Source organism: Plecotus auritus (assembly GCF_963455305.1).
Source record: "Plecotus auritus genome assembly, chromosome: 9".
In the NCBI taxonomy this organism is placed as follows: domain Eukaryota; kingdom Metazoa; phylum Chordata; class Mammalia; order Chiroptera; family Vespertilionidae; genus Plecotus; species Plecotus auritus.
The window spans coordinates 148,616,449-148,637,284 of record NC_137783.1 but is presented as its reverse complement, the minus strand read 5'-3'; the positions used below and the strand labels follow the sequence as shown (position 1 = coordinate 148,637,284).

The 20,836-nt window shown below is 54.5% G+C and overlaps 1 protein-coding gene across 1 annotated transcript; it reads right to left on the bottom strand.

Moving 5' to 3' along the window:
• Positions 1 to 727: 727 nt before the first annotated feature.
• TESMIN (testis expressed metallothionein like protein) lies at positions 728 to 19,143 on the bottom strand (the record flags this gene model as incomplete). The annotated part of the gene is made up of 8 exons (XM_080640735.1): positions 728 to 1,005; positions 2,694 to 2,851; positions 5,956 to 6,058; positions 8,327 to 8,418; positions 11,642 to 11,715; positions 13,397 to 13,517; positions 15,645 to 15,797; positions 18,667 to 19,143. The coding sequence occupies 8 exons, from the start codon at positions 19,141 to 19,143 to the stop codon at positions 816 to 818; spliced, it is 1,368 nt and encodes a 455-aa protein (XP_080496861.1). The 3' UTR covers positions 728 to 815.
• Between the last annotated feature and the right edge of the window lie 1,693 nt (positions 19,144 to 20,836).

The window sequence follows — 20,836 nt, the reverse complement described above, 5'->3', positions numbered from 1 at the left end:
ATTACAGCCACAGGAGACAGCTGAAATTTTTATTCTTTGCTTTTACAATAGAACCAAAGGAGTCAACTTAACAGCTAATATTACCTGCTACTTTCTGCAAACTAGTCAGTTTAACCATACTCTACCAACAACAATAGCTTAACAGTGATCATGGAGAAGTTAATTGGATAATAGAGCTTTTCCACAATTCAAATAGAAACACCTAAGAAACTAGATAAATTTCAGTCCCACAACTCAAGATGCTACGGATGGAAGCACGGCCGGTGTGCCCGCTCTCCCTCAGTGTCCGGGCGTTAGACGGGCTGATAACCCCTCGGCCCTGGGACACGCCCGCACTCAGATTCCTTGGGTATTCAAGGATTCTCTAGAGATCTCAGGTTGTATCTCAGCAGCCCACCTGGAGATGTTATTTCTAAGAATTTGGGGAGAAATCGTTATGGCTTTTATGCAGAGAAGCCTCCAGAGGAAACTCCCCGAGGGGATGAGGTCAATAGGGTCGACTCTTTCCTCTCCCGCCTGGTGTCCACCCACCAGCACTGGGTGTGTGTGCAGAGGTCCCCAGCTCACGGGAGCCCATGCTCCCTCCGGGCCCCGCCATGTAGTCAGTCAGGCCCCTCCTCAAACAGGGGCTGTGGATGCCAAGCCCTCCCAGATTAAGCCCCCTGGGTCCCCTGGCGCAGAGGGAGTGCCCCACCTCGATGGTGCAGCTGTGGACACAGACCGGCCTGGTGTTTCTTAAAGCAGCCCTCTCCTCCATGGATACCTGGAACCCCGAGCGCAGACCCGCGGCTCCCCTCTGCTCCCCACCTTCTCCTCTACTCCATCTTCAACCCTTTGGACTTAAACTCGATGTGGAGAATCTGGGACAGGCACCTCCCGAACTCCTCCAGGACCATCTGCTGGGCCAGGCACTCCGAGCAGCGCCCCTTCTCCGCCTCCTCGCCCTGAGCCAGCAGACAGGCGCACGTGGCTTCCACCACCTCCCAGGAGATGCACGAGGACCGCCTGCAGAGACACACCAGTCAAGGCCACGGTCAGAGGCCCGGCCGCTCTGAAATGGCGGCTGTGTCCAAGGGGACGGGCTTGTCATGCATTTCAGAGACTGTCACTGGCAAAACCAAATGTCGTCTTCTTGATATTGAAAGCTATTCACTAGAATAATATCAAGGATTGCTTTTAGAAGGAAAATACAGAGGAAGTTAAATCTGTCATCTTCTTGACATCCCTCTCGTGGTCGATTCTAAGTTTCTCAAAATTAGATCCTTACAAACCCAGAGGTCTGGGCTCCAGTCAAGCCCGTGGCTGGGTAGGAGGAGCAGCAGGAACCTCAGACAAGACCAGTCCCTGCGGACAAGCAGCCTGGGTCCCAGTGCCGTGCAGGGCTGTGCAGCCCTACTGGGCGCCTGCCTCCCCCACAGGTGCACATGGAACTGGGGAACCCCGGTGGCTCTGAGGACTCCCTCGTCTGTCACCCCTGGGGTGCGCTTGCTCTGACTGCCCAATGGGCCCTGAACAAGGACCTGCACGACACTGGGCTGTGTCCTGCACGGGAAGCCACGTCCCCAGGAGCTTGGGTCAGCGTTGCTCAGCTCAAGGCCTGCTCACACTGAACAATGTAGGAAAACTCTAAAGTATTAAAAAGTGTTGGGTTATGAAAATAGAGATAGATGTTGGGACTGGATAGATGTTAAAATCTCTCCACAGCCCTAGCCGGTTTAGCTCAGTGGATGAGCCTTGGCCTGCGGCCCGAAGGGCCCCATGTTCGATTCCGGTCAAGGGCACATACCCGGATTGTGGGTTCAACCCCCAGTGTGGGGCGTGCAGGAGGTAGCTGGTCAATGATTCTCTCTCTCTTCCTCTCCCTTTCTCTCTCTGAAATGAATAAAAATATATTAATAAAGTAACATACTTAAAAAAACAAAAACCTCTCCACAAAGGTAACACGCAAGAACTGAGTTGAAGGTGAGAGAACAGGGCTGCTCAGGGCGCAGCCATTACACTGAGACCAGAGTCCACGGCTCGGAGCGCCTTGTCACTCTCCATCGGACACGCGGTCCCGGGGGAGGCGGTCACACTATCCCCTGCAGTTTCACAGAGGACTGGGCCACGCCTGGTCAGCGTCCACTGACACAGACCTCCGCAGGCCACAGGGATGCCACCTCTGATGTCTCTAAGCAAAGAAGCATGAACGTGGCTTTTCAACAAAATTAATAACATTTGAACGCAAAGGCATTTTTTAAACGGATAAATCTAGTCCAATATATAGTGAAGTTATTATTCAGTCTTTGAGACCTACGGGGACCACCATATGGCCGCAGAATAATTAATGGGAAAAATCCAACTACATGGGCTCATCGCGCTGGGGAGGCCTCAGCCCGTGCCCCAAGCATCTCTCCGCTACCACCACACGGTGCGGTGACGCGTGGCTCAGAGGTTTGCTGTCTGGACGCCACACCCCCGCAGCCCGAGGCCAGTGGCCTGCTGGTGGCTCCTGCTCGGAGGACAAACAGGACAAAGCAGCGGGGCCTCTGAGGACAGTGTGGATCCAGGGTGAGTCTGGAAGGGGGAATGGCACCCTCGTCCAATCCTTGGCGCCCGCCCTGCAGACAGGCACGTCCCTTCCAGTGTGTGAATGAACTCCCTCAGATTAGCCCCGTTCCCCGTCAGGAGGGTCAGTCAGTTCGAGCACCTACCTCTCCTTCCTGAATTTGGGTGGTCCTGACACGTGATGGCTGCCTTCCAAAGTGCCAGCTTCCGTGTAGCTTGGCACGGCCATTAGCGTTTGTTTGGGGCTTTCTTCATAATTTTTGCAGCCAATGCATTTGCAGATAGAGGAGCACATGATTTTGGCCTGGAAATAGAGAATTGTCCTACAATCCACCCAGAAGAACAAATTCTGTTTGGACCTGCAATAGCTTTATGTTTGCGTGTGCACGTAATCTGCAATTTTCATACCAACAGTGCAGGAGTGAGAGGAGCCCATGGCGGTGCCGCTGTAGAGGGGACATGGTGTAGTGCGCTGACAAGGGGGTGGGGAGGGACTTTGGGAGGCTGGGTGAGTGTGGGTGGGTCCGCAGGGGGCGCTAACTCTGGTTTTGAATGCAGCTGCGTCAGCTGGTTACACAATCCCAGCTCGGGGTTCTCACCTCGGCCTGCAGTTGAGGGCACCTCGTGCTCCCACTGCGGCAGAAGATGGGCTGGCGGAGGAGTCTGAACCCGCCGGCCAGCCTGTGCTGGGTGTCCTGGGGCAGGCTTCCTCACTCCCAGTGGTGGCCTTTATTCCTTGTTACATGGCAGTGTTGCACCCCGGGGGCAGGGAGGGGTAGCGGCTGTGTCCAGCAAGCCTGGGTCCAAGCCCTTGCTCGTGCCCTGGGACCCTGGGGTTTCAGCTTCCTCTCTGCCCAACCCCTGCCATTTCCCTCCGTTCCTTCCAGCTCAAAGGTGTCCGGTGTGTTTTACTCTGCACCTCTGGGTGTTTTGAACAGAAGGTTTCTCGGGATTTTTACTCTATAATGCCAGGGACTACAGGTCCCCTGCACCTCACGTGGCTGTGGCTGAGCAGAGGCACGTGGCTGACCCAGCGTCACCCGGCAGCCAGCAGGGCGCAGTGAGGAGCAGAGAGATGCCACAGCGCCTGGGGCTGCGCTCACTTTTAGGATTCGCTATCTCTGCACCAGTTTGGACTGTATTTTCAGGATCCGCACGGGGTAAAGATGGGGGGACGGCTACGTCTGCTTGCCGGACCTTTCAGCGCCTATCTCCAAAATCATGAGGCCTTTCTTATGTCTGAGCTTTTATGACAATTTTTTTTTTTTTTAAATGAAGCTCACAGCCCTGGCCGATGTGCTCGGTGGTTGGAGGTCAGCCCATGCACCGAAGGGCTGAGGGTTCAATTCCCTGTCAAGGTCATGTACGTGGGTTGGGGGTCCCCTCCCAGCCCCAGGTCAGCTTTGACCGTCACTTGCACTCACTGTTCCCTGGAGGAACCACAGTGACCGGCTCCGCCATCCGTGAGAAAGGCACCGCCCTTCCAGTCACTCGGTTCACACGCTGGAGGTCTCCTGCAGGCAGCCTTTCGGGCTTGCTCCCTCCCACCCCCGAGGGTCAGCGTCATGTATGTTTGCTGGGTTTTTGCTGTAGAAAACGAATGGCTGGTGAAGATGCCAAGGAAGTGGCTGTGTCTGTGGACGCATCTCCTCCCAGGGCTTCTTGTTGCTTTTCCTGACAGTGGGACCCTGGGGCTCTGCCGTTGGCTCACCACTGCCCACGCGCCGCGTTCCACATCTTCCCGTGGGACCGACACAGCCACGTGGGGCGTGCGCACGCCTGCTGCCCTGGTCTTACAGATGCAGAAACCGAGGCGCCGGAGGCTGCATAGCAGACGGCAAGTGATGGCATCGACTCCGAGGCCCAGAGGCCACTGAGCCTGGGTCTCGGGCGCTGGGCTTGCTGTTCTCATGCAACTCAGCTGCCTTTTATCCGGCTTGTTTACATGTCCTATCCATCTACCTACTTTCCCTCTACATACAGATGTGCACATGTTCTTAATAACAGTGTGACCCGATGCTCTTCATAAACAGACACGAGTCACAGCGCAGTCCAGTCCCGTCCGCAGGCTGGCAGCTGGGACCTGGGCCACGGGACCTGCCGCCTGGAGCGAGGCTGCGGGTGCATTTCCCTCCGTGCTGCAGGATGAGCGAGGACTCTGAGCAGGCTGTGCCCCTGTGTGCCCACCCAGGCCAACTTAGGGGACGGCCCAGCCCCGCAGACTCTGATGACGCCGGCCCATCGGCAGCCCCCGGGGACCCTGTCCTGACTTTGGTGCTTTGTTCCGCCTCTGCTGGAACTTCATGCGGGTGGAATCAGGCAGCGTGCACCCTTTCCGGCTGGCTTCCTCCCGCTGCTGCATGCAGCCCTCCTCCTTCCTGCGCCGCTGACGGCCAGCATTCCAGGTGGCCAGCGCTCAGGCTCATCCGCCCTTCCACGGACGGACACTCGGGTCGTGTCCGGTTTGCAGCTTTTGGGAGCAAAGCTGTTGAGGGCCTTCTTGTAAAGGCTCTGGTGGACATTCCCATTGGCTGTATTGTTAGAAGTAAGCAAACTGCGAGGTGATAGTACATGCCAGGGTCAGCTGTCGTAGTTGGTGCCAAACAACTCCCCACAGTGGTTGTACCAGTTTATATTCCTTTCAGCAATGCCCGGGGACTCCACCCCTCTTTAAATAAAGCTTCTTACACTGCTGCCAGTGCCTTTACCTGAAAGAAAATGCTGCTAAACTGAAGTCATATGTGTCATCATTTCCAACAAACGTGTCTCTAATTCAAGAGGGGAATTGGACTATTGCAGGAACAATGAACTGACCAGCCATGGCTCACGGCGATCCCCGGTCCAAGGTGATGGCCTCATCCCCTGTGCAGACGAGGCCCCGCCCAGCCTCACCGTCCTCCCTGCTCTGGGCACCTTGTGTGTCCACAGAAGGGCGGCCTGCAAGCTCCCGCGGGTAGCCTCTAGCAAGCGGCCTGCAGGGCGGTGGCCCTTGAAGGAAGCCCGGGTTCTCCCGTCACCCGGACGCCCTGGAGCACATTCAAGACATTCGTGATGGCTGAGAGCTCTCCCCATTTCCCCTGGACAGTGGGCTAGCCACATGTCTGCAGAGCACGCTGCTCCAACGTGGGCCTCTCTGCTACATGTATGACCCAATTTCTCAGGTCAAGACAACATGGACATGTGCGTGTTCTTGAATCAGGACCTTCCGAGACCGGGGTGTCCCACGGGGAGGGCAAAGCTCCGTCCGTGTGACGAGTGGGGCTGCCCTCAGGACAGTCACGTTCGGCGTATATTCTTCAACACCCGGCTTTCCCCAAACTGAAGTGCAGAATCTCTGGAGGTGGCTCTTACGCCTCCGATACAGTCAGTGCTTCTGAGATGCGTTCCCTGAAGGGGAAGGTTCCTTACCTGAAGGGCCTTAAAGCGCTCGAGTCCGTGGCGGAAGGTGCTGCAGCAGGTATCACAGCTGCAGTTGCTGCAGAAGTCCCCGCTGGCAAAGCAGTCGCAGTACCTGGGGGACAGTCACACAGCGTGTCACAGGCCGTGGCCGAGTCAAAACAACCTCCTGGAAATGTCCACGGATGCCCCTTCCCCTGGCCCCACTGCTGTTGTCCCAGGAACACAGCAGGTTGGGGTGGAAACATCAGTTAATAAAGAGCCATCTTCCCATCAGCTGTCCCCACCCCTCCGCCACGGCAGGGGAGACCCAGAGTGGGAGAGAAGACGCGGGGGACCTGGAGGCCGCACTGCTCTAGGCTTTGTCTTACTGTCTCTCCCGTCGGGTGCTGTGGGGGGGAGATGAATGCTGAGGACACACGTGTGACAGGGTTCACCCTACGCCCCTTACTTGCAATCAAACCACCTCCTCCTTGGAAAACGGAAAGACCTCGTCACTGCGCCAGCTCCCAGCCGCTGTGGCACTTCCAGCTCCGGAGCCCCTTCCTCGCTTCCCCCTGGGCACCCCCCTCTCACCACCTCTCTCATCACTGAGGCTTCTCTCTCTCCCTCTCCCATCCTCTCTGAATCAATACAAACATATTTTAAAAGTTTCCAGAAAAGCGGAAACTTCATATTCTTTATTATAGCCGTCATTACGTTACCAGAAATAACAGCGGCCACGATGCGTCAGAATTCACACCGATGCTGGTGCTCGGATCATTGGAATGACACCGGGTGGCGGACGGACTTTTATCAGCATGATAAGCTAGTTAGTAAGTTAGCAGTCACACCCAACTCTGAAGGACGACTGGGAGTGAATTCACCCATTCGCCTGCGGGCCAGACCCTGCGCTGACCTGTGCCCACATCCCCTACTCGGTAAAAACCGTCCGAACAGAGCTCCTTCCTGGTGTCTCAGACCCGGCGTGACCTTGTCTTGTGGAAATCAAAAAGGAAGCTGATGAAGAACCTAAGAGGTGCGAGCTGTTGGCTGGGGCCGGTCAGAATGGAGCAGCAGCAATCCTTGACCGCCCCTCACTGCAGACACCAGGCCGCAGCACAGGGCGTTCAGATGAAGATAACCGGCTGGGTCTGCGCAGTGACAGCAAATCAAGTAATTATTTGGAGCAAAAAAACACAAAGCTCATGTTGTTCCTGGCACATCATTTATAACAAAAAAATTCGTTATGGCCTGTATAATTACTTCCAAAAAAGGGGACTGTGCCGAGAAAACCTGGCAGAGGCTGGAGAGGGGGAGGGGCACGGGAGAAATGGGCTGCAGGGAGGATCCCTCACCACGGCTCTGCCCCACGACCTCCAGCGGCGCCCGGAGGGACCGGGGCTGTGCCCTGGCTGTGGGAGCAGTCCCCTTGGGGTCCTGGCGGCGCCGAAGCACACAGCAGAGCTCCCGATGACAAGGAGGGGAAGCCAGCGTCTTCGGCCCATGACCCTCCCGCGGTGCTGCACAGCCACACCTGCCCGCAGCCAAGCGGGGGCCACATTGCGCTGTGCTGGCCACGACCACAGGACCAGACAATAGCAGCAGCGCACCCCGAGGGAAGCCCGAACGGCCTCGTCTTCCTCCAGGGAATTAACTGAAATTCATCGATCGTCGGTGCTCACTCCTCACGGCCACGCAGCCTCCAGAACTGAATGGGGTTCCCTCGGCCTCTCCCACTGCCCGCGCCGCCCGGTGAGCCTGTGCCCCTGGGCAGCACCGCAGGAGCCCCTCCCCACCGCCCGGGCTGGCCTCCTTCAGGCCCACGCACGCCGGCTGCCTGAGGCTGAGTGCCCCGCACCCCTGGGGGCAGGACAGACGTCTCCAGGTGCGGAAAGGGCTGCCCCTCCCGGCTGGTCCGTGAATGTGAACACGGAGTCTCAACCAGCTGGGCTATTTACTGAGTTGCAATTAAAGCCACCACCTGAAAATGGCAATCGAGTCCCAGGCAGGAAGTGCAGCCACGTCCCCTGGAGACCGCCTCGCCGGCCGCGCTGCTGGAGAGCGTGAGGGACCTCGCGGGGAAGGCGCACAGTAAGTGGCTGCCACACCACTGCTTACGCTGATGACAGCAAAACAGAAAAAAGAAATACAACAGCTCATGTGAACCCATGTGAAACAGACGAGCCTCTGACACACAGCCCAGCGGCGGCATGGGGCCGTCCCGGCGACACCAACCCCACGCACACGACACTGTCGCAGCGCTGCTCCATCCAAAAGCTCTTTTATTGCTCATGAGGGCTGCAGGAAAGCTAATTTTTCCACTTAGAAGAAAATGACAAATGTACCCACGAGAGCCTCTTAAATTCTTGAATGAGTGACAGTTGATGGCTTTGGTCCTTACCCAGCCAGAGTTATCCTGGGCGGTCCGGGGAGGGCTGGTCCCGAGGGCAGAGCAGACCCCGAGGCGGCGGCCGGCTGGGCTCCGTGGTCCAGCTGCAGAGAGTCAAGGCCAGCGTATTTTGAATTAGTGGATGTTTTAAAAGTTCCTCCCAGTCAGCCCCTCGCTACAGAGAAAAACAACCCTTTTTCTCCTGCTTTTCCCTCACAATCTCTTCCCAACAAGCCTGGGTCTGTTAGCAGGAACGTGCCACAAGCCCAGAAGGCTTCAGCCCGGGTGGTGGCCACAACTGGGAGCCTGGCCACGGGGCGCCGAGGCCACGGGCCCTGCCTGCGGACCGGGGGAGGGGTCCGGGACCCAGGGCCAGGCCACCACCAGCTGGCAGGCAGCACACACAGCGGTCAGCCGCTGGCCAGAACACTGTATTGGAGGTCTTTTTCATTTTGTGAAATAAATTTAATTACCAATTTCTGTAAACTAGAAATGGCCATTATTATTGTATCCTTAGTATAACATGAGAGATCTTGATGTCTCATTAGCAGCCATTACTTATTCATCTATTCAAGAGGAGCATTTCATAGTCAACGTTAACAAATTCAAAGGCAATGTGGTAACCTCTGCTTTTCCCGTGGCCTCGGCTCTCCTGCGTCTAGCTTATTTTTCTTTGTTCCTCAGCAGCATGGCTCACAGGGAAAGGAAGAGCTAGCGAAATCGCTGACCTAGTTTTCTCCCTATCAGAGCTTGAAGAAATGAAAAGTATTGGGGACATTTAGGTTTTGAGATTGTCTGTATCACAGCTAAACATCCTATCCTTGTCCCTCCACTGAAAACTTGAAACTTAAAAAGAAGCTTTACTGAAGCAGACAGTCTGGGAAAAACACCATTTTACCCATCCTCCTCATTGTCCCCCTTTCGCCTCTTTTTAAATTGTGTGTCACCGCTGCCTGTTGGGGCTCGAGGACAGTGAGCAACCACCCTGGCCCAACTCCTCTGTGCAAAGCCTCCAACTTGCACGACTCCGTTTACAGGAGGGACGTGCCCGCGAGTAACTCCAGCCAATGCTTCCTCCGTCCCAGACACCCGTCCCCACGTCCAAAGAGCTGCGATTCTTTTGGAGAAAGGATCTCACGGGGTTGAGGCCATTCTTTGCATAAACCAGGTACAGTTTCTCCCCCCACTCCCCCCGCCGCCTCTGCTTAGGCCCAAAGTAAAGCAGAGAAAAAGAAATGTCTTCTAAGTACCACGCAGTAACAAATCTAGGGCAACCTTTTGCTAGAACCCACATCCTTCTTCAGCGGCGTTTGGCCACCAGGATGGAGACAGGGAACCCGTATCACCTGGACAGCTGCAGGGATGCCTACGCTACGGGTCCTCAAAGCACACCCTGAGGAGTGAGGCTCTAACAACACTCGGAACTGGGGGTTGGCAAGGAAGCAGGGGTTCCAGGGATGCAGCTAATGCATTGCTGGGATAATGGCCCAAGGTCCACAGGGTAAGAAGTCAGGGGAGCCCAAATGGGGACAAGAATAAGCACAGCCAAGGAAAGCCGGGGGGAGGCTGTGGTCTAGAGGGCATTTCTCGGGCAGGAGCTCAGAGGAGGAAGGGCAGTGCAACGTGGGCCTCTCGGAGCTGAGGCAGCAAGGAGCGTGGGGGTGGTGTGGGCGGCCAGGAGGGAGGAGGTACAAGGCGGTAGGAACAGACTGAGTCAGGCGCTCACAGGACCACGGCCATTTGATGTCTCATTAGCAACCCTGCCCTCCTGGCTACTGTATCATCTGAGAAACATTTACTCACTCACCAGATATGAACTCTACACCCACATGCTCAGAAATCTCTAGTCTGCTGGCTGTCAATCCCAGGTGTGCGGACTCCTCCCTCTGAGGCCTGAGCTCCACATTCCCAGGGGCACTCAGGCTGCCCCCCACCCCCCTCTCTCAGCTCCGAGGGCACTCCCCCTTGCCCGTGTTCAGGCTGAAGACCCTGGCATCCTTGGCTCAGCTGATTCCCACATCCAGCCTCTCACAAACATTGGCGCAGCCGTCAAGGTACCCTGAGGAGCTGCTGCTTGTGGCCACCTCCACTCCCGCCGCCTGAGGTTGTCGGGGCAGCCGTTTACCACTGGCCTTGCCCTCCTCTGGGCCGGCCCCTTGAAGCCCAGTGAAGGCACAGCCCTTCCATCACCTTCCTCTTCCTCCTGCTCACTCACCCCAGCCCCGCGGTCCTGCTCTCCGTGCTGGGCCCTGCCTGGAATCTTCCTCCATGAGGCACCACATGGCTCCCTCCCTCCCTCAAGGCCTTCTCAATGGAGCCAACGGGCCGGGCCGCCCTCCTCCCAAGGACCCCCGTGCCCTGTGGCCATCTTTGGCTGTCCTGGCGCACAGTGTTACTCCCTCATTAGGTCTGTTTGCTGTCTGTCTCCTGCAGGAGCGTAGAGTCACGTGTCTTACGTTGCTTTGTTTTGGGGTTCACTTCGCGTTAGCTCACTAATGTAACCCAGGTGCTCACACCTGCACCCCCTGTTGAAGGGAGTGATGCCAGGCTTGTTCCCGTTCTCAGTTTAGAGACAAACAGGACTCACGAGATCCCTGCTCCTGCGGAGCTCGCGTCCCAGAAGGGATGTGCAGACACACATGCGCACACCCCAAAAACAGAGCGCGCTAGTGCTGTGCAGGGAACAGAAGGCGTGCGGTGACAGTGGATTATGGAAGGCTCTTCCGGGGAGGTGACATCTTATATTGGGAAAGCCCTGGCTGGGTAGTTCAGGTGGTTAGCGTGTCGCTGGTTACACCAAGGTTGCAGGTTCACTCCCCAGTCAGGGCACAGAGTCAACCAATGATGCATAAATACGTGGAACAACAAATCAATGTTTCTCTCTCTCAGATCAATAACAAATTAAACAAATACTTAGGGGAAAGATCATATTTGTCTTGTAGTTATATTTAATATATGCACACTATAGTGCAATTATAAATTTTAAAAAAGCATTTTCATCACACTGAGAAAGGTGAGGACTCTAGACCAAATGGCGGCAGTGCTGACGCAGAACCCCCACGGGCAGGTTCAGCAAATGTGCGGAGGATGGTCTGAGGGTCCGAGAGAGGACAAGCCGTTTCACAGGGGGACAAAGAACCCTGTCTTGGACGGACCCACGCCTCCCAGGCCTGTCACTGTGGGGACGGGGCTGAATACTTGGTAAACGGTTCACTGTGGACCTTTAAATGGAGGATAATACTATTTCCTGAGAAATTCCAACTTTGACCATCAAAATTTCAAGACAATAATGCCCAGTTGTTATTGTTTTGTTAAAACATGACTCACTTGTGTAATGAGATTTACTTTTGCTGGCACTGGCAAAAATCTTCCTACTAAAGTAGTCACTGGTTTAGGGACATCTGTAAGGAAGACAATTAGAATTAATTGATACCATATATTGTTTTTCTTCCACGTGCACACGGAAGAAAGTTCAAACATGAAACTGTATCATGGATTTATCATCATCCTCTTTTTTATCCTATAAAAATTTTCAAGTCAGTGTAAGTTTTTACTAATTACACCCTTTTTCTTTGCCATAGAGCTACTTAGCTTGAGCTCCAGGGATAGTCTATCCTAAACCATGTTGCATACCCGGGTCCCCAAACTGCTGGCTGAAGTACCCTGGAGTAGGCAGCAAACTCGCCAGGAAGCCGCCAGAAATTTTATTTTCAAAGCGAGCACAGCGACATCTGTTGGTCGCCAGGTGAAGTACTTTCCATTTATGTGTTTTCTCTTTCAACTGGTCGCTAAGTTGTTAGGATGTAAATACTGATCAGGCTATTTAGCCCAAACTACCTGAGGAGTAGAACTGATGGGTGTTTCTTGGGCCCAAGGGCACAGTGACAACCATTCCTGAGACACTAGGGCTTGGAGGGTCCCAGGGGAAGGAGAGATATGCCTTCGTCTCCTGAACCACCCACCTGCAGCCTCTGAGTGATGCTACCTTAAGACTTAGGTCAGGATGCAGTTATTTCATGCTCATACTTAGTATGTTTACAGCATAACAAAGGGGACTAGGCAAGGGAATCAGGATCATCTGACAAGGAAGTCCTTCTGCGGATCTAAAGGCACTAGGGCTTGCCGTGGGCCAGAAGGGGGGGATTGGGAAAGAACCCCCTGCCTGTGTGAGGACCAGAGGCAGCTCTAACCGACAGGGAACGGAGCCTGAAAGCTCCCGGCTCTGAGGACCAAGCCCAGCCCTGCTCTGCACGCTGAGACAAAGCAAAGTCCTGAAGGCCTTGTCTGTCCCTGGATGAAGGGACTGTCGGATGGAAGAGGGTCACAGTCTCTCTGCCCTAGATTCTACAGGTCCATGGAAGTGACATCTGGGTTTAATGTTGATTTAGATTATGGGCAGTGAATCATCCAGTAAGGGAATATTCTGGTTAAATCAAGATTTGGAGAAACACAATTACATATACAGTCCACATAGAAATGCCCAGTTTTTAAGAATTCTTGTCTAACTTCTGTAAGCACAATCCTAAAGCTATGCCATTCAGTCTCTCTTTAGTCATGCATAAGGCATTACAGGATAATCAAGTACTTGCATGTCGCTTATTACTATTGTGCCAGTTTGAAGAAGTTTCTGAGTAAATGAATGTCAGATAGTCAGCATTTTATGCTGTTATTTCAGAACTCCTGGGGATTAAATGAAGGCATTTCCATTACATGCAGTTTATACCACACCTGAGGGCCAACCCCCCACCCAAGCTGGGAGAGGCTGATGCTTCAGCCAGGCCCCTCCAGCACACCCACCTGCTGAGAGGAATTGCCACCTGTTAGGATGGCAAGGCTGTCCACAACTAGCGGAAGAAGGGGACGGCTATCCCCAAATTTGAGACAGTCAATACAATGCACATAAATTGGTCTATAAAGATATTTTTCTATTCGTCGCTCACTGCTATGGAACATGAAGTTTGCCAAATTGCCTCCTTAATACCCTCACTGCCTATTTCACTTATTTTTCTATATATAAAGCCAAACATGTTCACTTACCAACTTACAGATATGACATAATTTTTGAATTAATGTACTTTGTACCTGACTGCAGAGAATTGTTTTGGTCTTGATACTGAGGAACCAAATGGAGCGCTTTTAGTTCTCTCGTGCTCGAATTGTCTGTGCACAGCATCTGTGTCCCCCCTTTCAACTGACACAGCACCTGGAATGAAAAACAAGGTCTCTCTTGTCAAAGCCGCCCCCGGGGGGAGGGGACTCTTTCCCCTCCCACGTGGGAGTCTGTGCTGTGAGATTCTTCCCCCCTCCCACGTGGGAGTCTGTACTTGCTCTTCAATAAATTTCCACCTTTGCTATAAAAAAAAAAAAGTCGCACAGAAACTTCCACCGAGAACATAGCTTTCATCCAGAATTTACGTTTTCCTGGAAAATGGCGAACTGCCCATCTGTTCCCGATTTCCTGCTGCGCAGCACGCTCTCTGAGACGCGCGGGCGGGCTCACCGAGGTCGCTGCCTCCTTCTCCAGGCCCCCGTGAGCGCAGAGTGCGCCGAGCCGCCCAACCCCGGCCCCACTCAGAATCTTCTTTAATTTCATGACAATTGTTTTTCCTGCCACACTCATGTGTTATTAGTTAACATGTGGGATTTTTTAAAACATCTATTCAAGTTATTTCCTACAAGTACAGCTTAGAAAGGTTAATCCAGCCCTAACCGGTTTGGCTCAGTGGATAGAGCGTCGGCCTGCGGACTCAAGGGCCCCAGGTTCGATTCCAGTCAAGGGCATGTACCTTGGTTGCGGGCACATCCCCAGTGGGGGGTGTGCAGGAGGCAGCTGATCGATGTTTCTCCCTCATTGATGTTTCTAACTCTATCCCTCTCCCTCTCTGTAAAAAATCAATAAAATATATTTTTTAAAAAAAGAATAAGAACTTTATAAAAAAAAGAAAAGAAAAAAAAAGAAAGGCTAATCCAAGAACTGGGAAATTCTAAGAAGCCACGCAGTGTCCTGGGCCTGGCCAGCACTCAGGCCACCTGACTGGGCTCTGACCATGAGTAAACCCTCCGTGAGGCAGGTGCCTGCCACTCAGGCACGTGGGTCAGGCAGAGCCCGGCTGGAGCCCTCGCTGGTGGCCCCGTCCCAGGAAGGCAGCAGCGGGTTTGCGCACACAGCTCTCACCTCGGATGGGAAGCCACAGATCCCGGCCGCTGTGCTTCTGCCCGAGGTGGCCTTTGGGCTCTGAGACAGGACAACTCCAGCCTAAAGGGTCAGTGTCACCAATCACAGGGGAGCCCATACTCCCGGCAGAGCTCCGGGCACTCTGACCCTGGACGAGAGGCCAGCATTCACGTTCAGTGGGAGTTTATTTGTATCTGGAGGATTAAATTATAGCCACTCACGTCCTCTCTCTCTCTCTCTCTCTCTCTCTCTCTCTCTCTCTCTCTCTCTCTTTCACACACACACACACACACACACACACGAGAGAGGCGCAGGGTGGACCCCAGGCCTCTGTCCATCGAGCACCCGGGGCCTGACTCAGTGGTCTGGTGTAAATGGAGGAGGTCCCGCCCTGCTCACCGTGTCCGTGTGTCCTGGAGAGGCTCTGCCCTCATTCCCCGGGGGCCTGACAGGGAGGTGAGTGCCGTGCATGCCAGAGCTAAGCCGAGTTCATTCCCTGGCAAAGCGTGGGCTTAGGGCGAAGGCCTCTCTCCCAGAGTAAAGAGCTACAGGGCTGGGGGGCAATCTGGGTTGTTGGGCTCTTTGTTCACGGAAGGCTTGGGGCGGGCCCGAATCCTAGAGGCGCCGTACAGGCCGACTGTGTAACATCTGTTTTCTTAGCCATAAAATGAAGACAAAAATAATGCCCACCCTACAGACCTGATAAGAGAATTACAGGGAAGTAGCACATAGACCACACGTGTCACTGCCTGCCTGTCCGAGGACAGAGTTGGTGGTATTAGGGACTTGGAGGTGGGCAGGGAGGGCAGCAGCCTCGGCCCTGCAGCCGCAGCCCCGCCTCCCACCCACATGCCGCCACCAGCTCAGCCGGCTGCTGTCGGGCCCAGGGTCTGCGCTGACTGATGTGACGTGTGGTCACTATCCTTAAAAACACAGCCATGTCCTCGTCCTTGTTTGACTTGCTACATCTGGCTGGAGTGAGAATCTTAGAGCTGGGAGGATTAGGCAGGCACTAATGTCCCTCTGCAGGAGACAACCAAAATGTTGCTTCAACAGGTAAGCAATGACAAACCACCAGTGCAGCTGGCTCAGCCATAGTGATGAAGGCCCAGCATTCACACAACAGCCGCTTTCTCGCTTTCCCGGCAGGGTTACCATGGTGTTCGCGTCCTTCTGAGAGCCGCCCGGGGTGTCCTCTGCGTCCTGCGAGGACGGGAACTTGCAGGGCTCCTGGGACGGAGGGTTCTGCAGAGCGGCCTCCTCCGCGCTCTCTCTCGGCACAGCGCCACCTCCTTCCTTCACTTCCACCTGGAAAAGCAGTCGCTGCTCAGAAACCACGTGGGGGCCATGGGGTGCAGCAGCTGCACAATACAGAACATTCTCTGGGGAAGTCACACTTGGCCCTTCCTGCCTCCTTCCTTCCTCACCCTCTCTCCCCCTGCGGGCACAGTCGTCCCCCCAGCCTCCGTGGGGCTGAGGGCCCAAGCCACCTGGCCGTGGGGTGCAGAGGTGTGAGCTCCATGTGGCCCCGGTGTGACCGAGCAGACGCCCAGGCCAGTTGGCGCCCCTCGAGCTGCTCGCCATCCCCCATTCCACCAGAGCTGCAGCCAGCGGGACCGTCCTGAAGTGCCCACCCTTCAGTACCACCCTGAGAGCAGGCTCGTCAGCTCTGTGGAATGTTCTGGTCCATTGTTTGCTGTTTCCTCGCAAAGCCTGAAGTCCCTGCTGCTGTTTGGCAATATTTATAATGTAACTTACAATGCGCTGCTAGCGGTAGTAGGAGAGCTTTCCTAACTGAACAGTAGGACAACCTGAGTGTGAAACAGTGAGGGTAGGAATGACTGCCACCTTCGTGTCCAAGCTATGCTCTACACAACTGTCACATCAGTGACACACCAGCAAACTGCCAAGAACAGGGAGAAATACCATGATATTACTGAAAATCAACAGAATAAGAAAAACACTAAAAAGTCTCAGTTAAAAAACTTACCCTCAGAATTGAGGGCTTTGAAATTGAGATACTTGGTAACTGATAAGAATGTAAGGAGGCTGCCCTTGGTTTTTCTCAGTGGTTAGAGCATTGGCCTGCAGACCCAAGGGTCTTGGGTTCGATTCCCTGTCAAGGGCATGTACTTTGGTTGTAAATTCAATCCCCGGGCCTGGTCAGGGCACATATGGGAGGCAACCAATTGATGTCTCTCTCTCATCGATGTTTCTCTCTCTCTCTCTCTCTCTCTCTCTCTCTCTCTCTCTCTCTCTCCCTCTCCCTCTCTCTCTCTCTCTTTCTCCCCTTCTCTCTTTCTAAAAATCAATGGGGGCGGGGGGAGATGAAAGAGAAATAAATAAAAACCAATAGGAAAATATCCTTGAGGATTAAAAAAAAAGAATGTAAGGAGGGTTGCCCTAACCGGTTTGGCTCAGTGGATAGAGTATCGGCCTGCGGACTCAAGGGTCCCGGGTTCGATTCTGGTCAAGGGCATGTACCTTGGTTGTGGGCACATCCCCAGTGGGGGGTGTGCAGGAGGCGGCTGATCGATGTTTCTCTCTATCCCTCTCCCTTCCTCTCTGTAAAAAATCAATAAAATATATTTAAAAAAAAAAAGAATGTAAGGAGGGTTGAAAACACAGTCAACCTAACTGTGCACCCTCTGCCCCCCACCCTTAAGCTCCACCCGCCCAGCTGCCTATGAGACAGGGCAGGTAGTCCTTCAAAAAAGATGGCATTTGTATGGGAGCTGTGCCAGGACCAACAGGCAGAAGCTATCAGGGCAAGTTTGGCAAATGGACATTCACACCATCTGAGAGGTTCTGGGGGAGACCTCCGTGCGAGGAAGGCTTGGTGGCTGCCTGCTCTGTGGTCCCTCTCAGTCAGATGGGACCTTTACACCAAGGAGCAGTGATTGTGCTAACATAACCCAAAACACCAGAAAGCAGAAATCCAAGGTGCTGCTGCTATGGCTTAGGGGACGTGGAGTCTGGCTCCAGCCATCTCACCAGAGCAAAGGCTTAGCCTATGACCTGCTCAAGGGATGTAATGGATGTAATGGATGTAATGACTTAGCCTATGACCTGCTCAAGCTTTCCAAACTAGATCCTTTTGCGGGGAGGGTGGGGTGGGAAGTGGGGAGGGGGGCACAGCATACATTTCCTTGGGATCCTTTGCTTTTTAAAAAAGTAAATGTGTTGCCCTAGCCCAGTGGTCAGCAAGCTGCGGCTTGCAAGCCGTGGTTTGCCGCTCTGTTGACTAATGAGTTTGCTGACCACTGACCTAGACTCTCGATTCCAATAATTACAGGCTGTTCTTGTTCCTTGTGATTAAACCCCTGTCCCAGTGGTGGGCAAACACATTAGTCAACAGAGCAGCAAACCGCGGCTTGCGAGCCGCATGTGGCTCTCGAGCCACAGCTTGCCGACCACTGCCCTAGCCAATTTGGCTCAGTGGATAGAGCATTGGCCTGTGGACTGAAGGGACCTGGGTTCAATGCCAGTCAAGGGTACATGTCTGGGTTGCAGGCTCAATCCCCAGTAGGGGGTGTGCAGGAGACAGCCGATCCATGATTCTCTCTCATCATTGATGTTTTTTTCTCTCTCTCCCTCTCCATTCCTCTCTGTGTGAAATCAATAAAAATATACTTTTTAAAAATGAATGTGTTTAGCGAGGACAGAGCAGAAGATTATCAATGATTTTCTTCAGCAAAGGAGGGTAGTTAGCTGAGAATTGGCAGGAAGTTGCTGTGCTCTATGACATAGGCTTGAAGAGCAGAGCATTCTAAATATAATTCTAAGTCTAAAGCGGGAAGAAAGTAAAAGGCAAGAACATGAAAATTCAACCATGTTCCGTTTGTTTTCACCAGTTACTCTGACAACCAGGGCTTCTTTCCGAAAGCCAGTGACAGCACCCTGATGTTACCCACTTTCCATCCTTTTCCTCTGTTGTCGGGCGCCCCCTGCAGGGCTAGGCCAGGTGTGAACCAGGGACCCAGGACATAATTCACCTGCAGTCAGAGTGGCTTGGCTGGCCGGTGTGTCTTGGGTTACAAAGGGGCGCACCCTGTGTGGCGGGACACCAGCCAGGGGTGGGGCTGACACAGGGACATGCGGTGGCAGCCAGCAGTCTCCCCGCCCTGCTCTGGGAGGGGTGAGGGGGTACCGTGCCCATTATTGCCCCGGATCTTACTGGGATCACCCGGACGCCGGCGTGGGCGGCTCCGTCCAGGGCCCAGGCGCCCAGGGGCACGAGGGCAGGACTCCGGTGCGGGGTCAGCAGGGAGGACAGTAGGTGGACGTTGTAAATCGGCGGGGGCGGCGGGGCCGCGGGGAGCACGGCGTCCTCCAGGGGGTCAAGCTCGGCGAGACTCGGGAACTGGCCCAGGATCTCCTCCTCGTGGTCATCCACCAGCAGCTCCACCTTGACCTTGCTCCCGAAGTCCGCGCTCAGCGGGGGGTTGAAGGCGTGCAGCAGGGGTTCCTTGGGGCCCGCGGGGCTCAGGTAAGGGTCCTTAAACACGTGGAACTCCTCCTCCTCCGCCTTCACCACCACCGGCGCTTTCAGGCCTGTGTTTTCCGAAACAAACCGACCCTCTGCGCCGAACAGGTCCGGCCCCATCTCATCTTCGGGACTGGACATCCCGCTCAGCAAGGGCGCCTCGTCCATGTTCCCGACGGGACCCCGCACCTGGTGCCAGGTGAGATCGGCAGAGCCGCGCACCTGCAAAGACGCGGCCAAGTAAGAGGGCGCTTCCGCACCGCGGCCCCCGGGCTGATGTGGGGAGAGGGGTCCCACCGTCCCGACCAGGGGGTCCAGTCGCCCCGAGGGGTTGACCAGGGGCCCACCGTCCCCCCCGCCCCCGCCTGCAGACCCGAGGCCGGGCCAGGGCCCTGGGAGACCCGACGGCGGCCGGGGATCTCAGGTCCGGAGACACTGAGACAGGCCTCCTCGGAGGGCCAGACCTGTCCTTGGGGTTACTGGAGCACAGTGTGGCGGTTAACGGTTGTGGAAGGGGGCGGGGTTGGGGTTGGAGTGGGCGGGGCATAGAAAGGGGCGGGGGCGCGAGGCAGTGGGCGGGGCTTGGAGGCAGGGCCCGCCGGTGCGTGGGGCGTGAGCGGGGCGGGCCCTGGGAGTGGATTGGATCGCAGGCTAGGGGGAGGGACCTGTGACAGTGGGCGGGATCTGCAGGGCGGGGCGCGCAGGTGGGGCGTGGATTGGGTCTCAGGCGAGGGGGGCGGGGCCTGTGGCAGTGGGCGGGGTGCGCGGAGAGCAAGCCGGGACCAGCGACCAGCCATTGCGTGGAGGTGGGCAAGGAAGGACACTCTGGAGCTCAGCAGCTCCAGGCTCAGGTGGGGAAACTGAGGCCCCTAGACCCCTCTGATGCAGCGCTGGTGGGACTCCCTCGCTTGACTTATGCCTTTAGTCTTCAAAATATACTTTTTCTGCTCCTCAGAGCTCCACACCCTGAGCTCCCCCCACCTCCCACCATCGCTGCGGGTGGACAGAAGGCCTGGCCAAGCACACACTTCACATCCTTGGTGCTGCAGCTTGGGGTGTGGGACTGAAGACTGGGTATCCCTAGTTAAAGATAAACACCCAGCCTTGATGACTGATGCTGGGGAGGAGGTGGAGTCCCGCAAACCTAGACACAGCTCACACTAATGTGACGCACACTTTGGGTGGGGAGTGAGCTAAATCCACCCTCCATAGCAGTGAACGCTGCAAGAAGTGAGAGCTTATTTAGGGTGATGGCCTGACCTGCCACCCCAAAGGGCAGAGCTGAAAGGGATTCTGGGGATGCGAGGAGAGTGCCAGGGGTGAAGATTCACCATAACTCTCAGGTACCCTTTCACGTGCAAGTATTGTTTGGGTAAAATTAAAATGTAAACACATCAACTTCCTAATCTCATTTTTAAAAATTTAAACTTTTCAAACAGTAACCAAGACAGCAACACTGTATACTGCCATTTAGCTGTACACCTTACCATTCAAGAAATCCCAAGGAAATTTCATGCAGTTGAGAATTCCCAAATTCAAGGCACAGCCTTAAGTGTCCTAGGGCTTATCTGAAATTTTTTTCTGGGACATTAAAGTTTAGTTCAAAAGAAGACAATGTAATTAAGATACCCCTGTTGGAATTTTCCTGCCATGTGAATGACCTAAAACATATTCCCAGTAACTAGTTTATTACAAACGTGCTTGACTTGAAAGGAAGCTCACGCCCACTTTTTGGACATTCACTTCCTGTTCCTGTGATCCACAGGGCAGGACTCCATAGAAGGCTCGGCTTCTTCAGATTAAAGCTGGGATGGCTTTATAAAAATTATATTAAAAACCCCTACTGAAATATTTAAATATC